Source organism: Gymnogyps californianus, chromosome 6 (assembly GCF_018139145.2).
Source record: "Gymnogyps californianus isolate 813 chromosome 6, ASM1813914v2, whole genome shotgun sequence".
NCBI lineage: Eukaryota > Metazoa > Chordata > Aves > Accipitriformes > Cathartidae > Gymnogyps > Gymnogyps californianus.
In genome coordinates, this window is record NC_059476.1 from 28,277,812 (window position 1) to 28,301,230 (window position 23,419).

The 23,419-nt window shown below is 43.1% G+C and overlaps 1 protein-coding gene and 1 long non-coding RNA gene across 2 annotated transcripts in view; one reads left to right on the forward strand and one right to left on the reverse strand.

The window, feature by feature from the left end:
• ZCCHC24 (zinc finger CCHC-type containing 24) overlaps window positions 1–16,108 on the reverse strand; it is a 116,617-nt gene extending 100,509 nt beyond the window's left edge. Inside the window, exon 1 of the mRNA XM_050898813.1 lies at window positions 15,650–16,108. Within this exon, the coding sequence (XP_050754770.1) occupies window positions 15,650–15,889 (240 nt within the window). The 5' untranslated portion in view covers window positions 15,890–16,108. The remainder of the gene's footprint in view (window positions 1–15,649) is intronic.
• LOC127017627 (uncharacterized) lies at window positions 1,816–23,115 on the forward strand. Its single transcript, XR_007766623.1, has 3 exons — window positions 1,816–1,850; window positions 14,063–14,240; window positions 23,043–23,115. It is a non-coding gene; the product is annotated as an uncharacterized LOC127017627 (long non-coding RNA).
• Window positions 23,116–23,419: the final 304 nt, after the last annotated feature.

A 23,419-nucleotide genomic window follows, 5' to 3' on the forward strand; every position in this document is an offset into this window, starting at 1 on the left:
TAACTTTGCAAATTCCCTATTATCTGATTTTTATAGAAGGGTGGGTGTATGGACACAGAGAATGTGTGAAATCCCAAATTCTTTACCCATTGCCAAAATCTCGAACAGCCCCTGGGGATGTAGAATATATAGCTCCTGCCCATCAGGAGGCTGCTATTTTTGCCCCCAGGGCCAACCCAGTGACAAAAAAACCCATACCTATCTGCTGCCTTCAGTGGGCTTTGAATTGGACGTAAGGCTCGCAGTGGTGACTATTTTCTTTTCTACATATCCTTTACACTAAGCTATTACCTCTATTATAATGGAGCAATTTGGCACCATGACTGGATATTATGTAATTCACCCCTCCACCAACCCTTCTTGGCACGTTTCAGGTCAATACAGAAACATAAGGGTTGCGATGACCACAGTTTTGCCCACTCTGTCAGCAAACCTTTACAAACTTTTGTTTCAACCATGGCAGCCAGAAGCCTTGTCAAAGGCCAGGATCCCATCAGACTATAGGCTGTACTGACACTAAATCATAATCTTAGCAGTCACCAATGGCTCTGTGGACGAAGTGTGACTCATGGCTCTGAAAGTGGCCACCTGGTTCAGCTGGTAGGGCATTTGTGCGATACATGCCAAAGTTGGACACGCCAAAACATCCAGGCTGCACACGCCACCATGAAACGCTTCCCTATAATCATCTTGAGGCCCGGTGTTAAAAAAGGAAAGGACACAAATATAACATCCCAGAAGACAACAGTAAAGGAGAAGATGGACATTGCCAACATCACTGGTGCTTCAAAGAACAATGAATTTGTTAAGGAAAATTCCTAGACGATCTCAAGATGCAGTTCATCCCTTTTGATATAAAGTCAGGCAAACCGTTTCAGCAGTTCCTGCCAATCTGACCTGGAAAATGGTCTTAAATCAGTTTAACTCTGAGTCAATGTGAAAAACACATCAATCTGGCACTTGAAAGATGCTATAAAGAGCACCAGCACAAACGGTGCTACATCCTGTTGCTAGCTGTGGAAATCTCCAGTTCTTCAGAAGGAGATGAGGAAAAAAGCTGTTCCAAAAAGCCAAGTTATATAATAAGGGTGGTGGTGGGAAAGTTCATCCTGGCCCCTGGAATCAAATAGCGAAAGCTCAGGAACATGTAATGAATGTGATGAAAGCAAATTAGTCCATTTTGTCTTTGTAGAAGACAAGGGGTGAATGAATATTACTGAGATACATAAGACGGGGTTGTTTTGTCTTGGGGCACTCAATTGAGCAAATCAGCAATTCAGCCCTTACTAAGTGTTTGCACTGCTGCAAAGGGGATTTTTAAGAAGGGTTTTGAACAAAAACTTTGAATTAGCTTCACACTCAAAGGTGATGTCCAGGGGATGACCAGAGTGACAGGGAGAATGTTGATGGTCTCAGAGAGACGACAGTAGAAGGGAAAATAGAGAGGAAGGGGGCAATGCATTCTGACTCATTCTGGTCTGGAGTGTATCGGTACACATCTGGGAGGTGGCAGGGAGACTGCTCCTCTGATGAACTCCACCAAAAGCAGTGACTGCTTTGTGTTCACAGTGTGCTACTAGCAAAGCCAACCAATTTCTTTAAAAAGCAGACAACAAATAATATCTCTTTAATGGAGTCTCATTTTGAGCTATAACAGGATAGAAAGAATTTGGCAGTGAAAGGGTTAGTGCTCTCAAGAAGCTGAAAGACCACACTGCATGTCCTAATTACAAGGCTCATCAGGCCAGCTGCAATGAATTCAGGATTTCCTTATCTTGCTGTACTGGGAGGATGGGTGACCTGGTGGTAAAACTTAGAAGCTGGCTTAGTGGGAAGTTTGAGCTGATAACGTAAGTTTGTTTGTTTGTTTTTTCTTCCTATGAAACTTCTTGACTTAGTCGAACGTGAACCAAACTGAAAATCTGGTGTTGTACTTTCCAAAGGTAACCTCTCTGCTCAGTAGATCTTTAAACTGTATCTGTCGGTGGTGTTGGGAAGTAAGGCTTCCTTTGTTATTTGTTTGCTGAGTGTTTTCAGTTAAACTACACGTAATCTGTAAGGTTGCAGTGTGGTCCTTTGTGAAAGAGGCAGCTATTGTCTTCTATAGCTTTGTTACTCTGATTTCCAGTTGGGTAACATATGTGAGTGACTCAAGAGTTCCAGCATCTAACTCACCTCTAAGAAATTCCTAGTTAAGTGAATGATCTGGCAAATGCTCTTGGTTCTCTTGGCTGGTCCCTGCCTTTCAGAGACAGCTTTTGGGAATGATGTGCCAAGAGGTGGATAAGGAAACACTGAAACAGAATTTATCTCTTCAGATTCTTTTTTAGCAATGGTATAATGTTGAAATAAAGACAATGGTACTGTTAGGAATATGCAATGAAACATTTGAACAAATAGGTGGCAAGTTTTACTTTCCAAATTTCCCACTGGTATGGCTACTGCTTCAGCTGTAAAGGTATTTTTTAACAGGGAGCAGAAAGCACAGATAGTGTGATAGCATCTCAATTATAACAACATTTAATTCTGCCCAAAGGTGATAGGAGTACTGATCCTCCAGAACAGCTGGTATTAATAAGGGATGGTAACCTGTTTATGTGGGAACCTTGTTATTAGGACTTATAGGTGTTAAGAAGCAAAGCTTTTAGGCACGGGACTGGAAATGTAGAGGCATACCTGGAAAATTCAGTTTCTGCCCTAAGTTCGGTTTGTGGCTGCTGGACGCTTAGGGCAGTGATAAAGGGGTACAGATCCATCAGTTACCTGAAGCTAGAATGACCTGTGCTGGTTGAAGTGGTTGATAGGCTGCATCTGGCCAGTACATTTGTTTGGTGCTTTTGAGGTCGTTCAGGGTTTTTTTAATTAAAAACCTATACTTTGAAAAACTACTTCCCCGCCCCCCAAAAAAACCCCAAACCACAAAAACTACAGTAGTACTCCTACACAATATCTCACAGCTTAAAATAGAGGAGAAAAAGAGATATTTAAACCGGCCAAATAAGCATGAAGAAAATGCAACTTCTTGCCCTCTTTGAAGTCATCTGCTGTTTAAGTGCAATAGCTAAAACTGGATAGGAGAAGACATAGCTCCCAAACTGTTGGATTCTGTGCACAATATCCCTTGTCACAGATGTCCTTCTTTGTTCCTGCTAGTTAAGGGATTTAACATTGAAGTTGGCAGAGGTGACTACTCCCCCTTAGCAGGATAATTTCCTTTGGATGTGGCATCATTATTATTGTGACTATTCCACCTGAAACCCAGTGGGTTAACATTAAAAAAAGTAAAAACAAACCCCCACAATGGTCCAATACAAAAAATTCTTCCCTATTTACAGCTGTTTAAAAGTATCTCTAAAGGACTTGTGAAAGAACCTGCTCAAGCTATAAGTTAGTATGATTTGTGCTAGTGGTTCTCTCCACATTTGTCTTACTTGCACATACTGAAGTGAGGTCCTGTAGCATTTCAATATTCCTATAACGTAGTCCAGTCATCAATTCTTCCACTACATGAAATAGTCTGGAATTGAAAAGCGATGAGCAAAGAATTTTTGATGACTTATTTTTGCTTTAGTATGTTGCCAACCTAATAAAGCAAACAAAAATAAAGCAGTCTTAACTTCCAGAGTTAAGTTCAAGTCAGCAGGCGCCATGGCTGTTTGAAGTCTGTTGGAAAAAGGAGTTGGGTTGCCCTGTCATCAGTGTGGAAAAAGTAAGGTTTTCATATACTGCAAATTATAAACATTCCCCAGTCTGTGAAGTGTGTATGATGGTAACCAGACTAGCCATGCTAATTATTAGGCCCGCACTGAAATGTCAAAAGGTGCTTAAGTTATCAGCTTGGATTTTCATGAAGATAAGAACTGAGTACATCCCTGTGCTGTGCCGTGGATAAAAGAGTAGGATAGACAAGTCATTGCCGTCACTCAGTTGCTATTTTCATGTTGGAGGAGAGGGAAATCTGAAGCTACCCAAACAGTAATTCAGTGGCTTGTACGTGTTAATATACAAACCTGAACCTGAGGGCCTATATCTGTCTTCTCTGCTAGTGCCCCAAGGCTTGCTTCTGACATGGGATTTATCTGTGGGGCCATGCAACATGTGCGAAAGCACAACAGTTGCACCTGAAGACGATCGTGTGTGGAGAAGAGTACTTCAAATCTGTGACTTTTCTGTGCTTCAGCTCTTTATAAGTGGTCAAAACAGTTCCCTGGTTTTGTCCCCAAAGAAAACGTCTAATGCAGAATCAATGTTTATGGCCAACCCCAAAGCCTGCTGAAAATAGAGGGATTAAATGAAAATACTGTCATAAATTTTGTTGTATTAATTTGAGCCAGAAGAAATAGAGAACTTGAATTACCAAGGCTGAACTGGAAAACCTCAAAAACTGCTCCTGTATTGCATATGTCTGCTTTAGCTCCTCTGATAAATTATAGATACTTTTACAGAAAACCGTTTAAGAGTTTACTCAGTAACATTTTATCATTGGACAACTGCAAGCAAAGCTCATCACTCAGTGAAGAAAATGTTTGCCTGGAGGAAGAAAACAAGCCTCGGGCTTCTGTTTCCTTCTGAAGTCAATGTTTAAGTTAGCTGTCAAAAAATCTGATCTTTGGGCTGACTTTAGTAAAATGTGAATTACTCAAGTTCCTCATCTAAAAACACAGATAAACGTAGATTAGCCAAGTAAACCCTAAGTAATACATTCCTGGCTAGTTAGATTAGCCAAGTATACCTTAATTCAGCTTTCTTCTGTAGGGGGTTTTAGATAAATACATGCTTATATTAAACTGCTAACACTAATGTCTACTTCTAAATATTGTCAGATAGATGGCACCAGGACTTTCCTCTTGCAGAAACAGTATCTTAAGGAAACAACTACGAATGTGGCATGACTTGCCAGTAGTTGTGAAGCGAATCAATGGTAGGGTGATGAATCTTTAATCCAGTGGATAGATCTATCTAATCTAGTTATTCCAGATCTGACAGCTCAGCTGGTTGCGGCTTCTCAGGTTGTAATTGCTCATCACTGCTGAGACTCTGCAGAATGGCAAATGGGTGCAACACGCTCCTCTGTGTATGACTGGCGTACCTTCAATTCACGGCAAGATTGAAGAGCAATGCATGCCACCATCTCACCTTGCTTTAAATCCGCTGATCTTTAACGTTTTGATCCAAAGCTTTCAATGAGTTTCACAGATCTTTAGATCTTAAAAAAATGCTGCTCCCTGTCTACTATACAGTGGTATAGAAGTAACAAAACACTGACAGTTAAGAAGTTGCTCAGTCACCATCTTCAGGCTTGCTGCAGCTCAGACAGGCCTCAGCTCTCTGCTAGTAGTGTGATCCTCCTTATTTCAGACTCAGGGCCAGGTTTGTGTCAGTGAGGACACTTGTTTTACACAATGTATGGGGACCTCACAAAAAGCCTTTAATGGCAGATGTGGAAAGGTGGGAAAGGAGAGGATAGAGATTTCCTCTGGTCAGAGGTGCACAGTCTTGGAGGCACTTTCTAAAACTTGCACCAAGCTCTGCAGGGATCTTTTTCATCTGCTGAATGCTAAACAACTGCCCACTTATATTAAAGAGAAGCTCTAACACATGAGCACTATATTAGGGACAACGGAGACCATTCAGGTTGCAAATTACTTTAACACATCCCCACAGGACCTTTCATTTCTCGGCCTATCCCTCGACTGCCTGCAGCTGAGTCTCCCCCAGGCTGCAGACTGCCAACCTCCCTGACCTTTCTGAGAGAGGGCCATGGGGAGGGCCTCCACCAGATACCTCAATCCCACTGCCACCTCGCATTGTTGAAAAACAAGCCTATTTTGTTGAGATGTGGTCCTCGGACGAGGTTATGAAGGTTGTACAGCATAAAGTGAGGGGAGAAACGGATGGACGTGTTTTGACCCCTGCACTCCCTGTTAACATCTCTGTTTCCTGCAGGAAATCTTGTCTCAATCTGACCTGCAGTTTGAAAAACAAGAGTTGGGTTTCCTCTCATTCGGTGGGTCTTTTGACACTCCAAACATAAGAAAAATAACACCCGGAAATAGATATGTGCCTGTTCAAGACACACTTAGGAAAGCATTTACCTCCTGTGCAGCTCTTGCGTGATGAAAGGTTTTGCTAAGAAATGTCCATTTTGGGTTAAATAGAACTTTAAGTCTCAGACAGTTTTGTTTATATCATTTACATTCAGTAATGCCTTCTTGGCACAGAAACCTCTGCAATGGCTGCCAAAGTTTAAAAGAGGCAAAGCTAAGGTCGCTGTCAGAGGTAGAAACAATACATCATCTGCCCAGAACGGGCCTCTCGCAATGCGCTTGGGGCCTCAGTTCCTGCACTCATGGGAAGACAAAAACTTTTATTAAATTGAATATAGTGAGGAGAATAAATTATTTCCATGTACTAAATGACAGGCTGGAATTTCATTTTGTGACTCCAGCTTTTAGATAGTTTTATCTACATTTAAAGCCACCCTTTTAATCAGTTGTGATACAGCACAGCTTGAAGTGTGATCTGAGCAAGTAAACCTAAAACTTCACAATCTGCTTCAGACAAATTATAAAATAACAATTGAGTAATCTGGTTTCCAAGTAGACTTAAGCATTTTTTTTTTCCCCCCAGGTTGTGTCTGTTAGAGGAATGAATCTGTTACTCTTAATTTCAGTTGCAATGTATGTTGGAGAAAGATGGTTATAAGAACACCTCTGTATTTCAAGGACTCCTGATGCTCAAACCCTCTTAAGAGCTCTTACTAATCCCCCATTTTCAGGATACGATGACTGGTTGCTTTCCGTTCAACCACAGGTATCCACAGCCCTAGTGATTACACACAAATAGTTGTCTAGCAGGCTGGCTTAGTGTGAAGAAATATAGGCTCCGACTCCCCCGCTACAATCACAACCAAGTTTGGAAACCTGGAACCCCTAGGTTGGCAAGAGAAACCAATGGGGAGCAAGATGATCCCTTTAAAATGTTTGCTTGGTTGGCAGTTAGCTGGATGAGATGTAAATATAGATTTCCAGATTCCTGCGATCCTTCTAGGGTATTGCACTTGTGTTCATTCAAAAGAGACATCAAATCCTGCCATATGCAGGGAGTAGGTGTGGGTGGTCGTTTAATACAGCAGGAATGTATTTCTTCTTTGGATACGAGACCAAGAGTCCTGGACCACGAGGGCATTTGCTTGTCTTCAAACTAAATCTGTAGAAACACAAAATGTATTTCCTAAGATAGAGGTTTGGAAGACCACGCAGCAGCTCTCCGATCAGCAGCAGTTGAAAGAGCTAAGAGAAAGGGCCTACAAAAGGCTCCTTAAAATTCCTTAGTCAAAGTATGGGACTTGTTAATATTTGCTTACACCAAAACACATGACAAAGTAATGGGCTAGGCTTGTGACATGTTAAAACTTAAAACCCACCAAAACTCCCAACAGCTGTGCTGGCCTGGCTAGACAATGAGGGACACAGACAAAGCCCAGGCCTCGTAACCCTGCATTTATTCTGCTTTCCTCAAGTGAATCTGTCTATAATTTTAGGTTCTACTTTTAGTAGATCACAGATTGTTTGTAACATTTCAGAGAATGAAAGCCAACCTGCAGGAAAAAAGAAGTGACCTAAGTTGTGACACTTATAATTCAGACAGTATTACTGTAAGATTTGAATAGCTTTGTAAAACTTAATTGATTCCTTTGATCCATTATAACTTCTCTGGAACCCAGACAGAACCTAAGTAAACTGCCATGAAGCAAAGACTTATATTCCTCCCATTTAATTTAATCATTTCATTGTGGCTTTCTAAAAGAGGAAGAAGGGCAATTCAGGAGAGTGGCAAAATGGGCATCAGGTTGCTGGCAATTTTCCTGGGGAAAAGAAACTGAGGAGAGGTACAAATATTAACTGTTACGTTTCACAAAACCATTCAGAAGCTTTAAGGTGATACCTAGTATCACTTTTTAGGCAGCATTTATATATATGCATCTCATTTAGATAACAGAACACATTTGCTTTTGTTTCTATGCAAATACATATTATCAATATTGTATGATTTAGCTTTGTAATATCTGTGCCTGTACCTTTCTGCAACTGCCCTGTGTCATTGTTTTTCATGCTTCTTAAAGTAGCATGGAAAAGATCCTCTGGTCTAAGATTTAAATATTATTTAAATCAGGCGTCAGAGTCCTTTTATGGCCCGCTTAAACTCTGAACTAGAAAACTTTTCTTTGTATTAATTCTCACCTAGTGACTGTCAATAATGTGATTATAGAATCATAGAATGATTTGGGTTGGAAGGGACCTTAAAGATCATCTAGTTCCAACCCCCCCGCCATGGGCAGGGACACCTTCCACTAGACCAGGTTGCTCAAAGCCCCATCCAACCTGGCCTTGAACACTTCCAGGGATGGGGCATCCACAACCTCTCTGGGCAACCTCTTCCAGTGCCTCACCACCCTCACAGTGAAGAACTTCTTCCTCGCATCTAATCTAAATCTACCCTCTTGCAGTTTAAAACCATTACCCCTTGGCCTATCACTACCTGCCCTTGTAAAAAGTCCCTCTCCGGCTTTCTTGCAGGCCCCCTTTAGGTCCTGGAAGGCCGCTATAAGGTCTCCCCGGAGCCTTCTCTTCTCCAGGCTGAACAACCCCAACTCTCTCAGCCTGTCCTCATAGGAGAGGTGTTCCACCCCTCCGATCATCTTTGTGGCCCTCCTCTGGACTCGCTCCAACAGGTCCATGTCCTTCTTATGTTGGGGGCCCCAGAGCTTTTCTTCTTTTCTTCTAATTATTTATTACCAAAGTAACAGGATCATTGATAAAAGTTGTTTTCTATCAATCTTGTACAACTCCACAAAATCCCCCAAACGAACAACAACAAGGGAAAGGCGGATTGGCTTTTGGATAAAAGCAGTTTTGTACACCTTCTGGTTATCCATTCATTCCATATACTTCATAAATGAATATATTGGTTCAAGTCAGACTTGATTGTCTGATCATTTGTGCAGTTCATTGGAGAAGGATCTTCCTTTTCTGTTCTGAATAACTGAGTCTGTGTCTGCAGAGCAAAAGAGGAAGGGATGAAAAATCATTACCCAACACACAGTTACATCACCCCTTTGTTTGGGTGCCTTGGGATGGAAGACACTATAAACACATAAAATAACTGTAACTGAAAGCTGTGTGTATAAAATAGAATTGTAACAAGAGTTCTACATGCTTTTGCCTCCAATTATGGGTTGAGGGTTTTTTTTTTTCTATGTATTGCCTGGCAAGTTTTTAAAGACATGGATGTATTTGTGAGACAGAAAGTGAATGCCAGTACTCCTCTCAATGAGGAGTTTGCATAAATACAAAGTCCCAAGTGATTTAAAAGAGTTGGCAATAATTTTCAACTAATCAGGAAGAATACATGTAATTGATCTATCTTATATTGCTAGCTTTTTTTTTTTAACCTATCAAAAAGAAATCAATAGTAAAGCAGAAAGCCCATATCCCTCTTCTGGAAGACTTGATTTAGGTTCAGCAATTAATATTTTAGCTCTTGCCAGCTTTCCAAACATGGTTCAACCTTTGATGTGATACTAAGTAGCTGCAGAAGACTATGGTGGATAATACTTTTGTTGCCATGAACTAAAGGCCAGCTGTAAATGATGTTTGAACTAGTTAAAGCCAGAGGTAGTGCAGGTGTGCTGCAGAGCTACAGCAGCATTTGCTTCAGGTGTGGGGAGGGTAAGGAAGCAACAAAAGAGGCTCTGGCTCCTGGAGTAACTTTAACACACTTGCACTTCTTCTTACTTCTGGGAGCTTTCTGCTGGTTTTAGGTAAGGAAGGCCAAGCAAAAGCAACATAACTGTATTTAGAGTACTTGCTTAAAAGAACCAAATTTGGCTCTTGTGTATTCCCTTCTGAAATCAAGTTGCTATTAGGTAATTCAGCCTCAGTGTGAAGAATAAGGAGAGTATCTACCATATGCAGTACAGTGCACTTAAAAAAAATTAATCTTGGAGAGTAGTCTAAAGCCACACCTAGGGGATACAAATGGAAGAGTGTAATTTGTATGATAACTTGAGTTTCCCACTTCTTATACAAAATATAGATCTTATTTTCAGACTCCACTTCCTATAGTACATTCATGTATGTTTTTTTTCTTCCCTGGCAAAAGAAGGTGTTTTCCAAAGACAGAAGTAGCAAAGCAGGAGGCCACGGCTGCAGAAATAAGAACAGGGAGCAAAAAAGAATGCTTCCGGACTTAAAAACCTAAATTTTTGCACTTTAAAGCACATATCCAACTGGAATTGGAGAGCAGTTGTCAGCTCAAATACCTGTAATAGAATCTGAGACTTTGAGTCCAGAATAGAGAGTGGGCTGTGAAAGCTCCACTTTGTGTGCTGAGGCAATATCATCAAAAGGGCTCTAGAGCTGGCTGTGTGGGAGGACAGAGGAGGCTGATGCTGCCAAGATCCCCAAATGCATATTGTCTTCTGACTAACGGAGATTCAGCTCTGTGGAATCTCTTACGAGGACCAATGCGAGAATTGACATTTAACTTCTTGAAAAGCAGTTTGAAAGGAGTTGACTGGCACTTTAAGTAGCCACAAAATATCTGTGATGTACAATCATCTTGAGGCAGGGAGCACAAGCTCCTCCAACACAGAAATTGCTGAGCTATTGCCATTTCAATAAATTTTGTAGAAGGATAAGGACACTGAAATGTTAGTACTTACATGAAGAATAGTGAGAAAAAATGAAGATGAGGAAATCAATCAAATAATAATCACTATTATTAAAGGATACTTTCATGTACTGCAGGCAACCTGTACACTGCACTACTCTGACTGTCAATAACTATGCTTAAATAAGAGGAGATAATACTGTGGTTGTTTAGTCTGCAAGTGAGAAGCAAGAAGTCCTGACTGCAGTGCTGAGCTCATTAAGCACTCTGTGGATCAGAAATATGCTCTGTGTTAGAATAACTAATAATATTCCACAAAATGAAGGGAATCGGAAATGTTTTGGAACATATGGTAATTTCTGCTAATCTGCATATCTGTTTTATTTGCCCTAGAACTGCACTGGTTGTGAGCAGCCTCTTACAAGGTGTTTTGCTCTCTCTTTTAAATCTTTTCATCATGGCTGTTCTCAGAGATATGACAATTTAATAGGTCAGTGTGCCTGATCTTGTATGGCAATCCCTGTATTCTTCTGATACTACGACAATGGTGAATTTTTAAATCTTATAATCATCCTCCAAATTAATTCATCTAGGCTAAATAACAGATCTTTCTTCATCAAGTATCAGGCTAGTGTGTATTCCTCTAATTCTGTGAAAGACAGATGGGAAACAAGTTTGTGTGATATAAAATGTATTTTCTGTAGAAATGCCAACTTCCTTCCATACATTTTTGTTCTTGACAGTGTTTCATGGGATGTTGTTGTTAATAGTATGACAGTGACATTCATATAACTTTTATTCTTTGGGAAGCTGCCTGATAAGCAGTATCTATCCCAGTGCTGCAGACCTGCTTCTGTTTCACAGGGGATTGAATGTTATTTTCCACAGCACGCTCTCTAAACTTTTTTTTAATTACACAAATTTTCCTTTTGGAGTGGTCTGCACCTTACTGTAGCAAACTGAACTAGCTCATGTTCTCTCATTCCCAATTAGTTCCCTTCTTGCCTATAAGGACTGGATCTGGAAGTCCCTGAGTCAGAAACGTGAACTACTTTTTGAAAACAGTGACTATTTTCTGATCTAGTATATGCAGTTATTTGTGCTTAAGTATGATCTGTTTTAGATCCGGAAAGTGGCTGCCATAGAGGTTTCTAGAAGGAATTCCCCTCTTGAAAGACATGCAGAGTATTGCACATGGGCAAAGAATTCATTAGGACACAGGCTCCTTCTCATTATGTAAATATTGGCTTGCGCTGGAATTAGCACTCTGGGTTCAAAGAAACAAGTTTGATTATTATAATATGGTAACTTCTAGTTACTGGTTGCTGTCTCTTCTTGACTGAAGTCAGCATTGATCTGGTAGGATGCCTACTGTGAGTACAGAAAAATACCATATGAGTCTCTTACACCCTTATTCTAGGTTTCTCAATTATACCACTCAATGACACAAAGCCACAGTTACCTGGCTGTGTCTCAAACGCATTAAATCCCATGTAACCAGCCCCACAACAAAACCTCAAATACTTGGCTCTGATGGATGGTGTTATAATGAGGGTGGAGCTCAGTTCAATAGCCAATTTAATGCATCTTAATGTTCTAACATGCTTTCGTTTCATATCTGGGACAATAAATGCTGCAGTAAAGTTTTGTTTAAAGCAGGTCTGTTTTGCAAAATGAGTCTTGCATATGGAACAAAACACTTATTGTCGCTTTACTGTTTAAACCTTTATTATTGCTTTTTTTTTTTTCCTGGTACAATGGGCTTTTATGCACCAAACAGCTGTGTTCATCATGTTTATTTAGAAGGCGTCCATTGTAGTGGAAAAAGTCTGGAGGACAAAAATCTTGAAGTGCAAGACTACTCTGTGGGTGCTGGCACTTTTATTTTTTTTTTTCTGTCCAGTTCCTTTGGTCAGCATGCAAGTCACATACACAGGCACTGCCATGCAGACTTGCAAACCCTGTATAATAGCAACTTTTCACAAGTGCTGTCTCTTATTCCAAGCATTCTCCTCCAGAAATTTTCAATTGCAAGGCAACATACAGGACACGCGACTATTTTACACCCTATGATCCTATCATTTCTCAATCTGTTGCTATTTTGGCCCCTCATTAGGTCACTTTCCGAATATTGTGTACAGCTATGTGTCAATCATTGTCACAGCTCGGCTCCAGGCTAAGCCAACCCAGGACAAAACTGGGAGGGGGAAAAAAAAAATGCCAACCAAAGCAAGCACTGTGTAGAAAACAGTCAACAGTTTAACTGCGGAAAGCTATGCGTTGTTCCAAAGATAGCTTAAGCCCACTTGATGCAAAAGCAGCATACAGTACTAATGCTCCCCAAAATAATTTTACGCAGCTGAAATACGCAGTGTATACCCAATGGCATCTGCAAATAAACAGATGTTAGAATCTCAAGAATTAAGAGCATGACATTGTAGGAAACTCTTGGGTGACTCCTGCCAAAAAAGCAGTCTAGTTTCCAGTTTCTGCAAAGAATTGAGCATCTAACATATTGACAGAACTTTTTTTGAGCAGCAGTATCTCTAACGCCTTCTAAACCCTTGAATGAAAGCTGTTGTACGAGCAGGGAGCATTAGCCTGGGGAACTAAAGGGTTCCTTACTTTCTTCGGGGTATATCCAGCAGGGCAGATGTATTCCCATGCCATATGAGATGGCTGTGTCCCTACCCCTCTTTTCAGGTTAGCCTGTATTAACAGGTAGTTCAGGTAAAGATTGGAAACATCGAAGTGTTTCCATCAGCCACATAGTCAATGCTATTGTTGTCACAGGCTGGAAAATGAACTGGAACAAACTAACGTGCTTGATCTTTTTAAAATATTAAAATATCTGTACAGAATGAAATGGCTCCTTATTTCCTGAACGGTGACTGCTCTAGGCTTTCTGCAGAGCAGGCATTCTCAGTTGTTGTCATTCATGTGCCTCAGGGAACTGGAATGAGGTTAAAAAGAGCAGAATGAAGTTGCATCCATACAGCTCATGGATGATGGGAAGCCACGCAGAAATGGAGCTAAGGTGACTGCTGGGATCCGAAAGCAGCGCGGCCAGGGGGAGGCTGCGAAGGGGCTGACTGCTTGGAGTGGGGGCTGAAGCAGGGGCCTGGGAAAGGCCTGGCATACCGGGGAAACCATTTTCCAGTAGAAAGGAGAAAAGTTTGGGGGAAAAAAAACTGGAAAGAAATGTGAACCAAGTGGAAAGGGAGAGTGTGACAAAAGGATTAGCCCCTACTTGCAAACAGTATAGTAGAAGCAGAAAATGAACTCGGGGGAACTTTAAGGAAAAGAAAACTGTTTCTCAGAGACTGTTTCAAAGGCTTCCTGGATGCAGCCTCCATTTACTTGTTTTTTTCCTTTTTCTCCCAAGAAGAAAAAGGACCTGCTGTGAGCAGAATGCATCCCAACTTGAACAAACGCAGACCCGAATGGAGTCCCAGTCTGGAGAGAGTCCATGTGGGCCAAACCCCTGGAGTCTTATCGCTCCCTGGGCACCACAAAGCTTGTAAGCTAAGCGGAGAGGGGCAAAATCGACAATTTGTAATCAACAGGTAGGTAGCTGGAAGTTTAAATTCCACTGCCTGTTTGTCCTTTAGCAAAATCAATGTGCTTGTTAAGTCTGCGTATTTTTAAACTGGGTATGTTATGTTGTGCTTAATAAGGCTGGGTACATCAGACTGAATGGATTTTGAACTATATACTTTCAAAAATAGTGTCTGTTTTGAGACTGGATGTGCTCTGTGAAATTCTTAAGGGAGAAAGAATTTCTAATTAAGGAAAAAAGAATGTGTATATGTAACTCCAACTCTTAACTGTTAAAACCTGTAACACCAGAGCAGTTGGGGAATTTGATTTGTTTTTAATGAACAACCCCATACCTTTGCTGATAGAACAGAAACCTGTATTTGACTGAGAATACTTTTTAAACCTATGCTTTAACGTAAATGGCGGTGGGAGGACTTTGAAATGTCATTCTGTGGGAAGAGCCAGAGCAGGTCGGATGCACAGTCCATCTAACCCTCGTCAAATGGAGCCACTGCTGAACGTCTGTGGCAAGAGCCCCATGGTAGGGAGTAAAACCGTTGTTGGATCTTTTCTGGAGAGGCTGTGAGCTGTGGTGTGTGAGGTGCCACCTTGCAGTATCTCCACGCATGTGAAATCCCTCCAATGCAGAAGTGCCTGACCTCAACAACTTCCTGTGACAGGGAGTTCCACAGTGAATTGTCTTTGCATACCCTGCTTTTTTAGCTTCCTTCCCTTTGGTTTCATTTAGTCTTGTTCTTTTGTTATGAAACGTGCGCAAAACTCTTTTCACTCTGCTTTTGTCACGTTCCTGTTTATATCTCTTCCTTTCAAATAATGCCGGCCTCTGATCTCTCCTAAGCTATATATATTCTTTATATCAAGCTTTTTAAGTATGACTTTAAAAAAAACTGGGGGGGTGGGTGGGATTTTTGCATGTTATTACGGATGTAGCACTTTTTTTTTTTTTATGTCCCCTCCTCGTACCTCTGGCACCGTCCCGGCCGCGCACGGGAAACCGGTGTAACCATTTACCAGACTGTCAACACGGGCGCCCCTCGCGGGCGGCGGGAGGAGGCGGCGGCGGCGGGCGGCTTCGCCAATGCCGCTCCGGCGGCGGCGCCTCGCCCCGGCCCGGCCGCCGGCCCGTTAGCGGGAGGGGCGCCGGGGCGGGCGGCGGCGGAGGGAGCGAGCGCGCTGCGGCGCGGCGGAAGGCTCCGGGCGGGAACGGGCCGGGGAAGGAGCCTGCGCGGCCAGCCGAGCCTCCTCAGCCGTGCGGGGCGGGGAGCGGGGCTGCCTACCCTGTCCCGCCGGCGGGCTCGGTCCCGGCTCGGAGCGGGGGAGGCTGCCGAGGCATCATGGCGGTTGTGGCCCGGGGGTGGGGGGAGCCGGGGGCAGCGGGCCGGGGGCTGCGCCCCGGGCGGCGGCGCGGACTCACCTCGCTCCGCTGGAGCTGGAAGAAGCTGTTGAGATAGCTGGAGCTGAGCGAGGAGCCCAGCTCCGGGGTGCTCTTGGTGTAGCCGAGGTCGGGGTGCTGGGACGAGGAGGGCTCGGGTCTGAAGGCATCGAAGGCGCTGGCCTGGTGCGTGTCTTGCAGCGAGAGATAGACCCAGTTGAGGAGCTGGGCGGGCTGGTAGACGGACGCGGCGCTGGTGTCGATGGCTGACAACAAGCTCATCTTTCCCCCCGGGCTCTGCCGGCGGCGGCTGTCCCCGCGGTGCCGCTCCCCCTCCCCGCGCTCCGGCCGGCGGCGCTTTCCCGTCCCTGCCCGGGGTGCTTCCTCCTCGCCGCCCGGAGGAGAGGAGAGGACGGGACGGGCCGGGCCGGGGGCTCGCTGCCGGGCCCCGCGCCGCTCTCGCTCCCCCTAAGGCCGGCGGCGCCCGCCCAGCGCTCCGCGCAGCACGGGCATCGCTGCCGCCGCCCGCGGGCTCCGCAGGAAACTTTCTGCGCTCTCCCTCCCCGCCCGGCCGGTGCCTGCCCCGCTATCTGTCTTTATTCCCACTCCCGCAGGCAGCGGCGGGGAGGGGCCGCCGGCGCTCCGGCAGCGGCGCCGCGCCCCCATAGGCCTCCCGCCCGCCGCGGGGGTGCGGGGGGCGGGCGGCGGCCGCGCTGCTGGATGCACGGGCGTCCCGGCGCCGCTCCGCCCCCGCCCTGCCCGGCTGCGTGCGTGTGTGTGTGTGTGTGTGTACAATGTGCGTGTGTGTGTGTGTGTACCGGCGGGGGTCCCCAGGCCGCTGGCCGGGGGTGTCCCCGGGCCGCTGGCGACTTGCCCTCCTCGTTTGCGCCGGCTGGCTCGCTCGCTCCCTCCCCGGCCTTCTTTTTCTTCCTTCCTGAAGATTTTTACGCCAAACGCGCAAAGCCCTTCCGAGGGCTCCTCGCCGGGCCGTTTCGGGGTTGTTTTTAACTCTGCAAGTTTCGCTCGGTATCTCGTCAGCCCGCCCTCCCTTTTCGCTCTCATTTCTGTTTCTTGCCGGTGCTAGGAGCTCATCGTAATCTGAGGTTCCTTCTCATTAAATCTCTGTCAGACCTCCAGGTTTACGAAGGCTTGCTCGGTCACTGAGGTTGTGCCAAGCCTTGCAGAGTTAGGGTTTCCCAAATAAGGCAGGCGAGCGGCGCGATATTCCCTTTGAAATCCATCTAGGTAGCCCTGGTGCAGGCTCTTGGGGAGCCTGGCTGCGGTGGGATACACTGGAGTTAAAGCTGAGTAGGCCTTTTAAGGAGTCGGTAGCACAAAAGAGGATGATGAATGATTCTCCTTTTAGGAAGGAGCCTGAGCGGGTAAGCTGGTAATTACAGTTCATAAACTCTTCCCTGCTGCCTTCCCTGCGATGAGTGGAGTGGAGCGGAGCAGGGCAGCTATTTCTCACTTTGGTACAAACACTGTAGCAATCAAACTAGGAGTTTTCTTTTTAAAACCAAAGGAACTACCAGGAGGTAACTTAGAAACGCGAGCAAAGCTCCTTGTGCTCTTTCCTGAGTGACAGGAGGCTAAACGTTAATGTGTCTTCCCAGTATGGTCTTGCAAAAAACCCGCCTTCCTTACTTAGATAACAGAAAAAAATCTGTCCTTTGAAACATCAAAGTTGGCATCTAGGTTTGCCATAATGAGCCATATGTCTCTGCTAAGATTGAAGAAAAATCACTGTTCTGAAAAGGCGTGGTTACAAGCAATAGAAAATGCAGGTCAACATATGCACAGTAGAAAACGCTATTAAATTGTCAGCTGCAAACACCAAAGGTGGATGTATTTTACTTTTGAGAGCCCGTAGTTAAGGCAGCGCAGCTATCTGCTTGCAGGAAGTTAAGTGAAGGTGAAGATTGTAACTTTCCAGAACTGCAAGGCGAGGTAAAGTTTGGAACAACTGTATCAAACTGAACCCCTTTAATGGTGCTGTATTTTTTTTTAAATGACAAAGTCCTTGCAGCATGAATGCAGTTTGTTCATTTATAAGCTGTTTTGGTTTACAAGCCCTTTGGAGCACATCTAAACGTGTGTATCAGCATGAGAAGGAACAAACTACGGCAGGGTAAAGGGTCTCTGTCCACAGCACAGATCATAATAACAGAAGAATTGAATCAAATTGCACCCCAAACTGGAACAGTTACATAGTGTTTTAAAGAAGCAAAAAGGTGAATGGGGCTTAGTGACTTAATAAATTGTAGAGGAGGATTTTGCAGGATTTGCTGGTAAATGGAAAAAGAACAAGACACACAGATCACATCTGAGGAACTTGCCTTTCTGGCAGATGGTGATAGTAAAGTCAGGATATGGTAGAAAGTCTAGGAGGGGGAACTAGGCTGAAGCTGCTTCTTTTGTTGTTGTGGAGTTTTTTGTAGGCATGCTAATTCCTTCCTTAAAGACAATTTCTATTCTTATCACTTCCCTCTTTTACATGATAAATTACAACAAAATACATGTATTTTTATTTGACAGCTCCACTGTTCACTCTCTTTAGTAAGATGCTGATGAAGCAAATGGGAGTTCTGAACAGGCAGAAAAGATAACCTAACAGGGTTCTTGAAGTAATAGAGGTCAAAATATAGAGTGACTGAGGTGATACAATGTTTTGGATGAAGAGTTTTTGGTATACTTTGATACTTTTTTTCCAAACTGAATATAGCCCTCCTTGTATGGTTGGTTGGTTTGATTGCTTTCAGTTAGGCAACACAGTACAGATTGCAATGGGACGTTTATTACAGCGGCTGCGTTCAGAGGTGTAGCAACCCCCTATGATGTTAGGGATGCCATGCGTTCCCTCAGATGCATTTGAACGTTGAAAGTTTTTTGGCTGTAATTTCCCCTTGGTAGTAGCCCTGGTGGCTTCTAGTAACTATGTGCAGGAATAAGCAAATTGAACAGATGCTTTATTTAGCGTATCAAGAAAGGGAAAGGCTGCAAATGCCTCCACTATTAAAAGCTTAACCAAAGAGCACTCACTTAAAGATTCAGTTGTCATCCTGGTCTTCTGCTGCAGTTTCTTCCGGAAAACAGTTTCTAGGCAGCTGTCCTCTCTTTCTGGACTTAATACTGCTCTTAGCTTAGCAAAATGCTGCTACTGCATTTACTACAGTTCAGTTACGTTCAAGACAGTGATTTTTTTCAATCTAAGTCCCCTCTTTCTTCACTTCTAGAAGTCATAGATTAGTGAGGAGGAGACCGGTGCAAATGATCCATTTAGCAGATACATCACAGTAGAGGGAAAAAAAGTTGTCAAGGTCAATTGTGTCTGTTGTCCTCTGAAATATTGGAGACAAAACTATCCAATGAGACAATCCAATGGCTGCAAGATGTCTTCAGGACATGTGCACAGTTCCTGTTGATTACACTGGGGTTGAATATAAGTGACATCAACTACATGGACTAGGCATCAGCCTTACACTGGTGAAACATTTATCTATCCTCCTGGTTTTACCCATGAGTAGTGCTAATGAAGTAAAAAAACAACTGGAACTGTAACATGAAACTTTAAATGATCTAAATGGCCTAAGTGACTTGCAAAAAGGAAGTCTTGAAACAGGCCAAAGGCAAACACAGAGATAGGATCCAGCTCATTCAGTCCTATTCCCTAAGTAGTGGGTAACCATGTAATTTATTCAAAATGACCTTATAACTGCTCACTCAGCCTGTCCCCTTAGTGAGCTGGACCTCTTGCGGCTGCTCTCTTACCAAGGCATCTTTGCAAGAGCAAGGAATATCATTTTCCATTTCTGGCCAGCACTTGTTGTTTTGTTAATCTAATGTAGTCATGTTCCTGCTTTCAGTGTTCATACCTTTAGATGATGTCAGCCTTTACACTGCACTGTCCTCCATATGTGATTTTTTTTTTAATTTTTTTTAATGGTACTCTACATTTTAAAAATGAATGTGCCCTAATAGCAAATATCCTGGATTCTCCTGCTTTTAGAGACCTTGGTCTGAATTGCTGTCATCTCAGTCTGCTTCTAGATTAGATGGGGCTCCAAAAGGAAAACAATGAACACACCAATAAGACTAGAAAAACCAGGTAACCTGAACCCACCACTGGATTCTCCGGTTTCTGTAATTGGGATACACTTAATCTAACGGGCCATTCAGCTGCAGTGTAGCTGGAATATTCCAAGCGTATGTTTTTCATATGCTGCAGCAGAGATTCTTATCTTATTATGAAATAATTTAGCTATGTGGAGGAAACAGTGTGTAAGCACTCTTCAAATTATGAGAAGGCATTTCAGCAGAGTTGTAAACTGAAAAAGTACATCTGCATGTGGCATTTCTGAGTTATGGACATTACAGCCACTTGTGCTTGCTATGTAGGTACAACAGTTCTGCTGCCAACAATGAAAAATAGCATAACTCAGTTCGTGAAAGCGAGTCTAGGAAATACGTGTACTTGGGTATGTTACACCGTGTATTTTTGCACCCATCTAAAGGCTCAGCTGCAACCTAGTGCTCAGGTACAAAAGTCAAAATTCCTGTTTTCTTCCTCTAAGCTACTCTTCCTCCTACAGCTTTGACATAGAAAGTTCTGGAAATGGATGAATATGAATTTATAGCTCATTCATATGTAGAATTTTGGTGTGTATATATACCACACACAGTAATGATTTGCTGTGGGTAGTGTGTGAAAAACAATTCCTGCAAGACTGTCTCAAACCACCAAGTGGGTAATTGGTGTAACAGAGCCTCTTGGAGCACACAGGTTTTGCACCTGGCCAGTTTATGGTTTCAAGTCTTGAGAGCTCCCCATGTGCTCTATGTTAAGATGTCAGTGCATTGCTGAATAATTGCATGAAAGATGCCCTGGATATGAGTAGCTGTGTGAGAAATACTAGTTTGACTCTTGCATTGTTTTGTAAAGCTTCCTGCAGACTTTTTTAGCTGCAGCACAGGCTTCTGAAGTGTTCTGTTATTTCAGTTTTAAAAGGCAGTAGGTCCTCGTCTCTAGTACTGATCTAAAAGTTCAGCATCCCTGTCCAAAACAGTAGCTGAAGCATCTCATCCCTTTTACTTAGCCCATCCTAGCCCCTTTCTCTTGCTTGACCCAGGAAGCCAAGAGAGGGAGTCCAAGGGAGCGGGTAGAGCAGAGGAGCAGGGCAGCAGCAGTTAGGGAGAGGAAAAGTGGGTGCAGGGGCAGCCCGTCTGCCTTACCTGGAAGTGTCTGCCTTGGAACAGCTGCTGATGCTGGCTTCACCAGCTAGAGAAATGGCAGGTGAGTGGGCAGGCCTGGGGAGTTACTGTCACCTGGGAATCCCTCTAACCTGCCTTATGCTGTAGGACACCCTTTACTAAGGGCATTTCTTAAATGTCCTCAGTGCTTTGTAAGTGGCTACCAACTGAAGAAGATAGGTTCTGTCTATGGAGCCCCTTAAAGACCTTGGTGTTAAAGCATGCGATAAAAATACTCAAACAACTGCCCAAGGAGGAAAAGGATGACTCTTTCTTTGATTTTTTTGAAATGTGTGGAGGGTTTCATTTGTACCTTTTTGTGGGTGCCTTGACTGCGTATAGTATCTCTGCCTATCTGCTTCTTTCATTAAATCCATGGTACAGTAAGCTCCAGGAGCCAGATATAGTGCCTAATTGCCACTTCTTCTCTGTGCTTCCCTGGGAGCTCCACAGGATTCTTTCTTCCAATAACTATAAACTCTCTGAGTTTGCTTGCTGAGGTAGAACAAGGCTCTGAGAAAATAAGAGTTAGAGCAATTGCAGGAGACAGAGGAGAATGACAGAGATAAAGATAAATAAAATGACTAGTGGATGGCACAGGTCATAGTGATTAACAGGAGATGAAGAGGACAAGAAGGGCCTGGTGGGACCTGTGAACAGAGTGGCTGTGGTGGGATTGGAAGCTGGGATTGTATTTACAATTAGCTTTTGATTAATGGGTTATTTGACTGCTTTTTGTAGAAGTACTGATTGTCCTTAGGTCAGGTCTGGAAGCAGTATTTTATTCATGGTATGGGAATCTGCTTGCACCACAGTTGTCACAGAGAATATTGCTAACACCTGCTTCCACATTGCACTCTCACTGATTTCTTCTTAATGCCTTCTTTACATATCCAGGATTATCTGTGCATTTGCTTTTTCTGTTTTATCCCCACTTTCCATTAGGCTGGATAACGGAATGAGTATTTCATTTGTTCACAAGTATATGCATCTTATCCATTCTGAGTTGCCACGTTGATTATAGTGCGGGCACTTCTCTTAATTAGCGCTAACCCTGTTGCAGGAAAGTTTGTTTCCTAGTTACTTTGAGTTGACACATTGTTTATATCAGAATTGGAAACTCTCCAAGGAGGTTTTAGGCAGTTCTTTACATGAAAGGAATGAACTGCAGATGCCTGAAGACAAGAGATTTTTATTTTCATGTCCCAAAACTTGGACCTCTGTCTCACATGAGGGTCTCAATTCTTGCCTCAGTCAGCACACCTCACATGCCTATGAAATTCTCCAGGATCATCTAGAACTTGTCTTGCGTATCATCTGGTTTTGAGTTGTCTGATGCAGGCAATGTGGTGACAGTAAGTACCGATCCATTTACAGCTCTGGACAGGAAGAAGCTGTCACCTAGTACCATCCCATCAAGGGCTAAAAGTCATCAGCTTTTTTAACAGGTACGGGGTGTACAGGTTTTGGATCAGATTTACTACATCAGTTCTGGTGTATGGTTTTAGGAGAACAATGATATTGGTGCAGGCATAATATGGACTAAGCTACTTTAGTAAAAAACCTTTCCATATATGTACATTTATCAATTATAGATAAAAATCACGGTGATATTACATAACTTAGCACTGCTGATGGAACACTAAACCCCCTACTTAAAAACATTAAAATCTGTCCTTTTCCTTTTTAAGCCAGGCTGGTTTTTCACCTCAATTAATACAACTGACAAACATCACTCTTTCTCACATATATGTCTTGTTAGTAAAAGCACTATAGTTCAATCTCTATGTACCATAGTCCAATCACTCACCAAGAAAAGAAAAGTTTCACAAGGAAAAAAAGTGCTATTCCAAAGTCTATGTAAAAACAGAGTTCTCGGTGTAGAGTTGCTTGTCCCTGATCAAATTCACATTCACGTTAGCCCTGTTTAATTCAACCAAAGGCAAAACATGAACTTCTAGTAAGACATGTTTTCTTTGTTTCTTCAATACAATCCTAAATAAGAAAGATGAAGTTATAGTGGAGATTACAGTAAATAAGTGAACCAGCATGGTACTCATGCTTTAGGGAAAAATATACCCCACTCTGGTGTAAAACTGGAATATTTTTGGGCTATACCATTCTTATGGAAATTTTTCTTGCCTGCTAACCTGAAACTTTATTTTTACTCTCCGTGTTGGTCTAGATACTACTGCAGACCCTTACAATGAACCTCCTAAGTTAAGACTGGTACCAGCCTGCAAGTACTGACCTGATCCTTTCCCATTCAGTGAGGCAAGTAGCTGCTTCTCTCATAAAGGGCTGAACAAGCCTACTAGTGTCTCTATCTTAAACATAGCTGTTAATTTGAACGTGTTAGCATGTACCTGGTCCTGTGAGGATGGGATTAGCCAAGGGTATCATTAACACTAATAACTTGTTGAATGAAAAGTAAAAATGAAAGCTGAGGAAGTCTGCAAGGGTGTAATTGCTCCAAAATTAACTCTCCAGTGTTTCTACCTTATGGAATGTCATATTTGCTAGGAAACATGAAGAGCTGATGAACAGATGATATATTTTTTT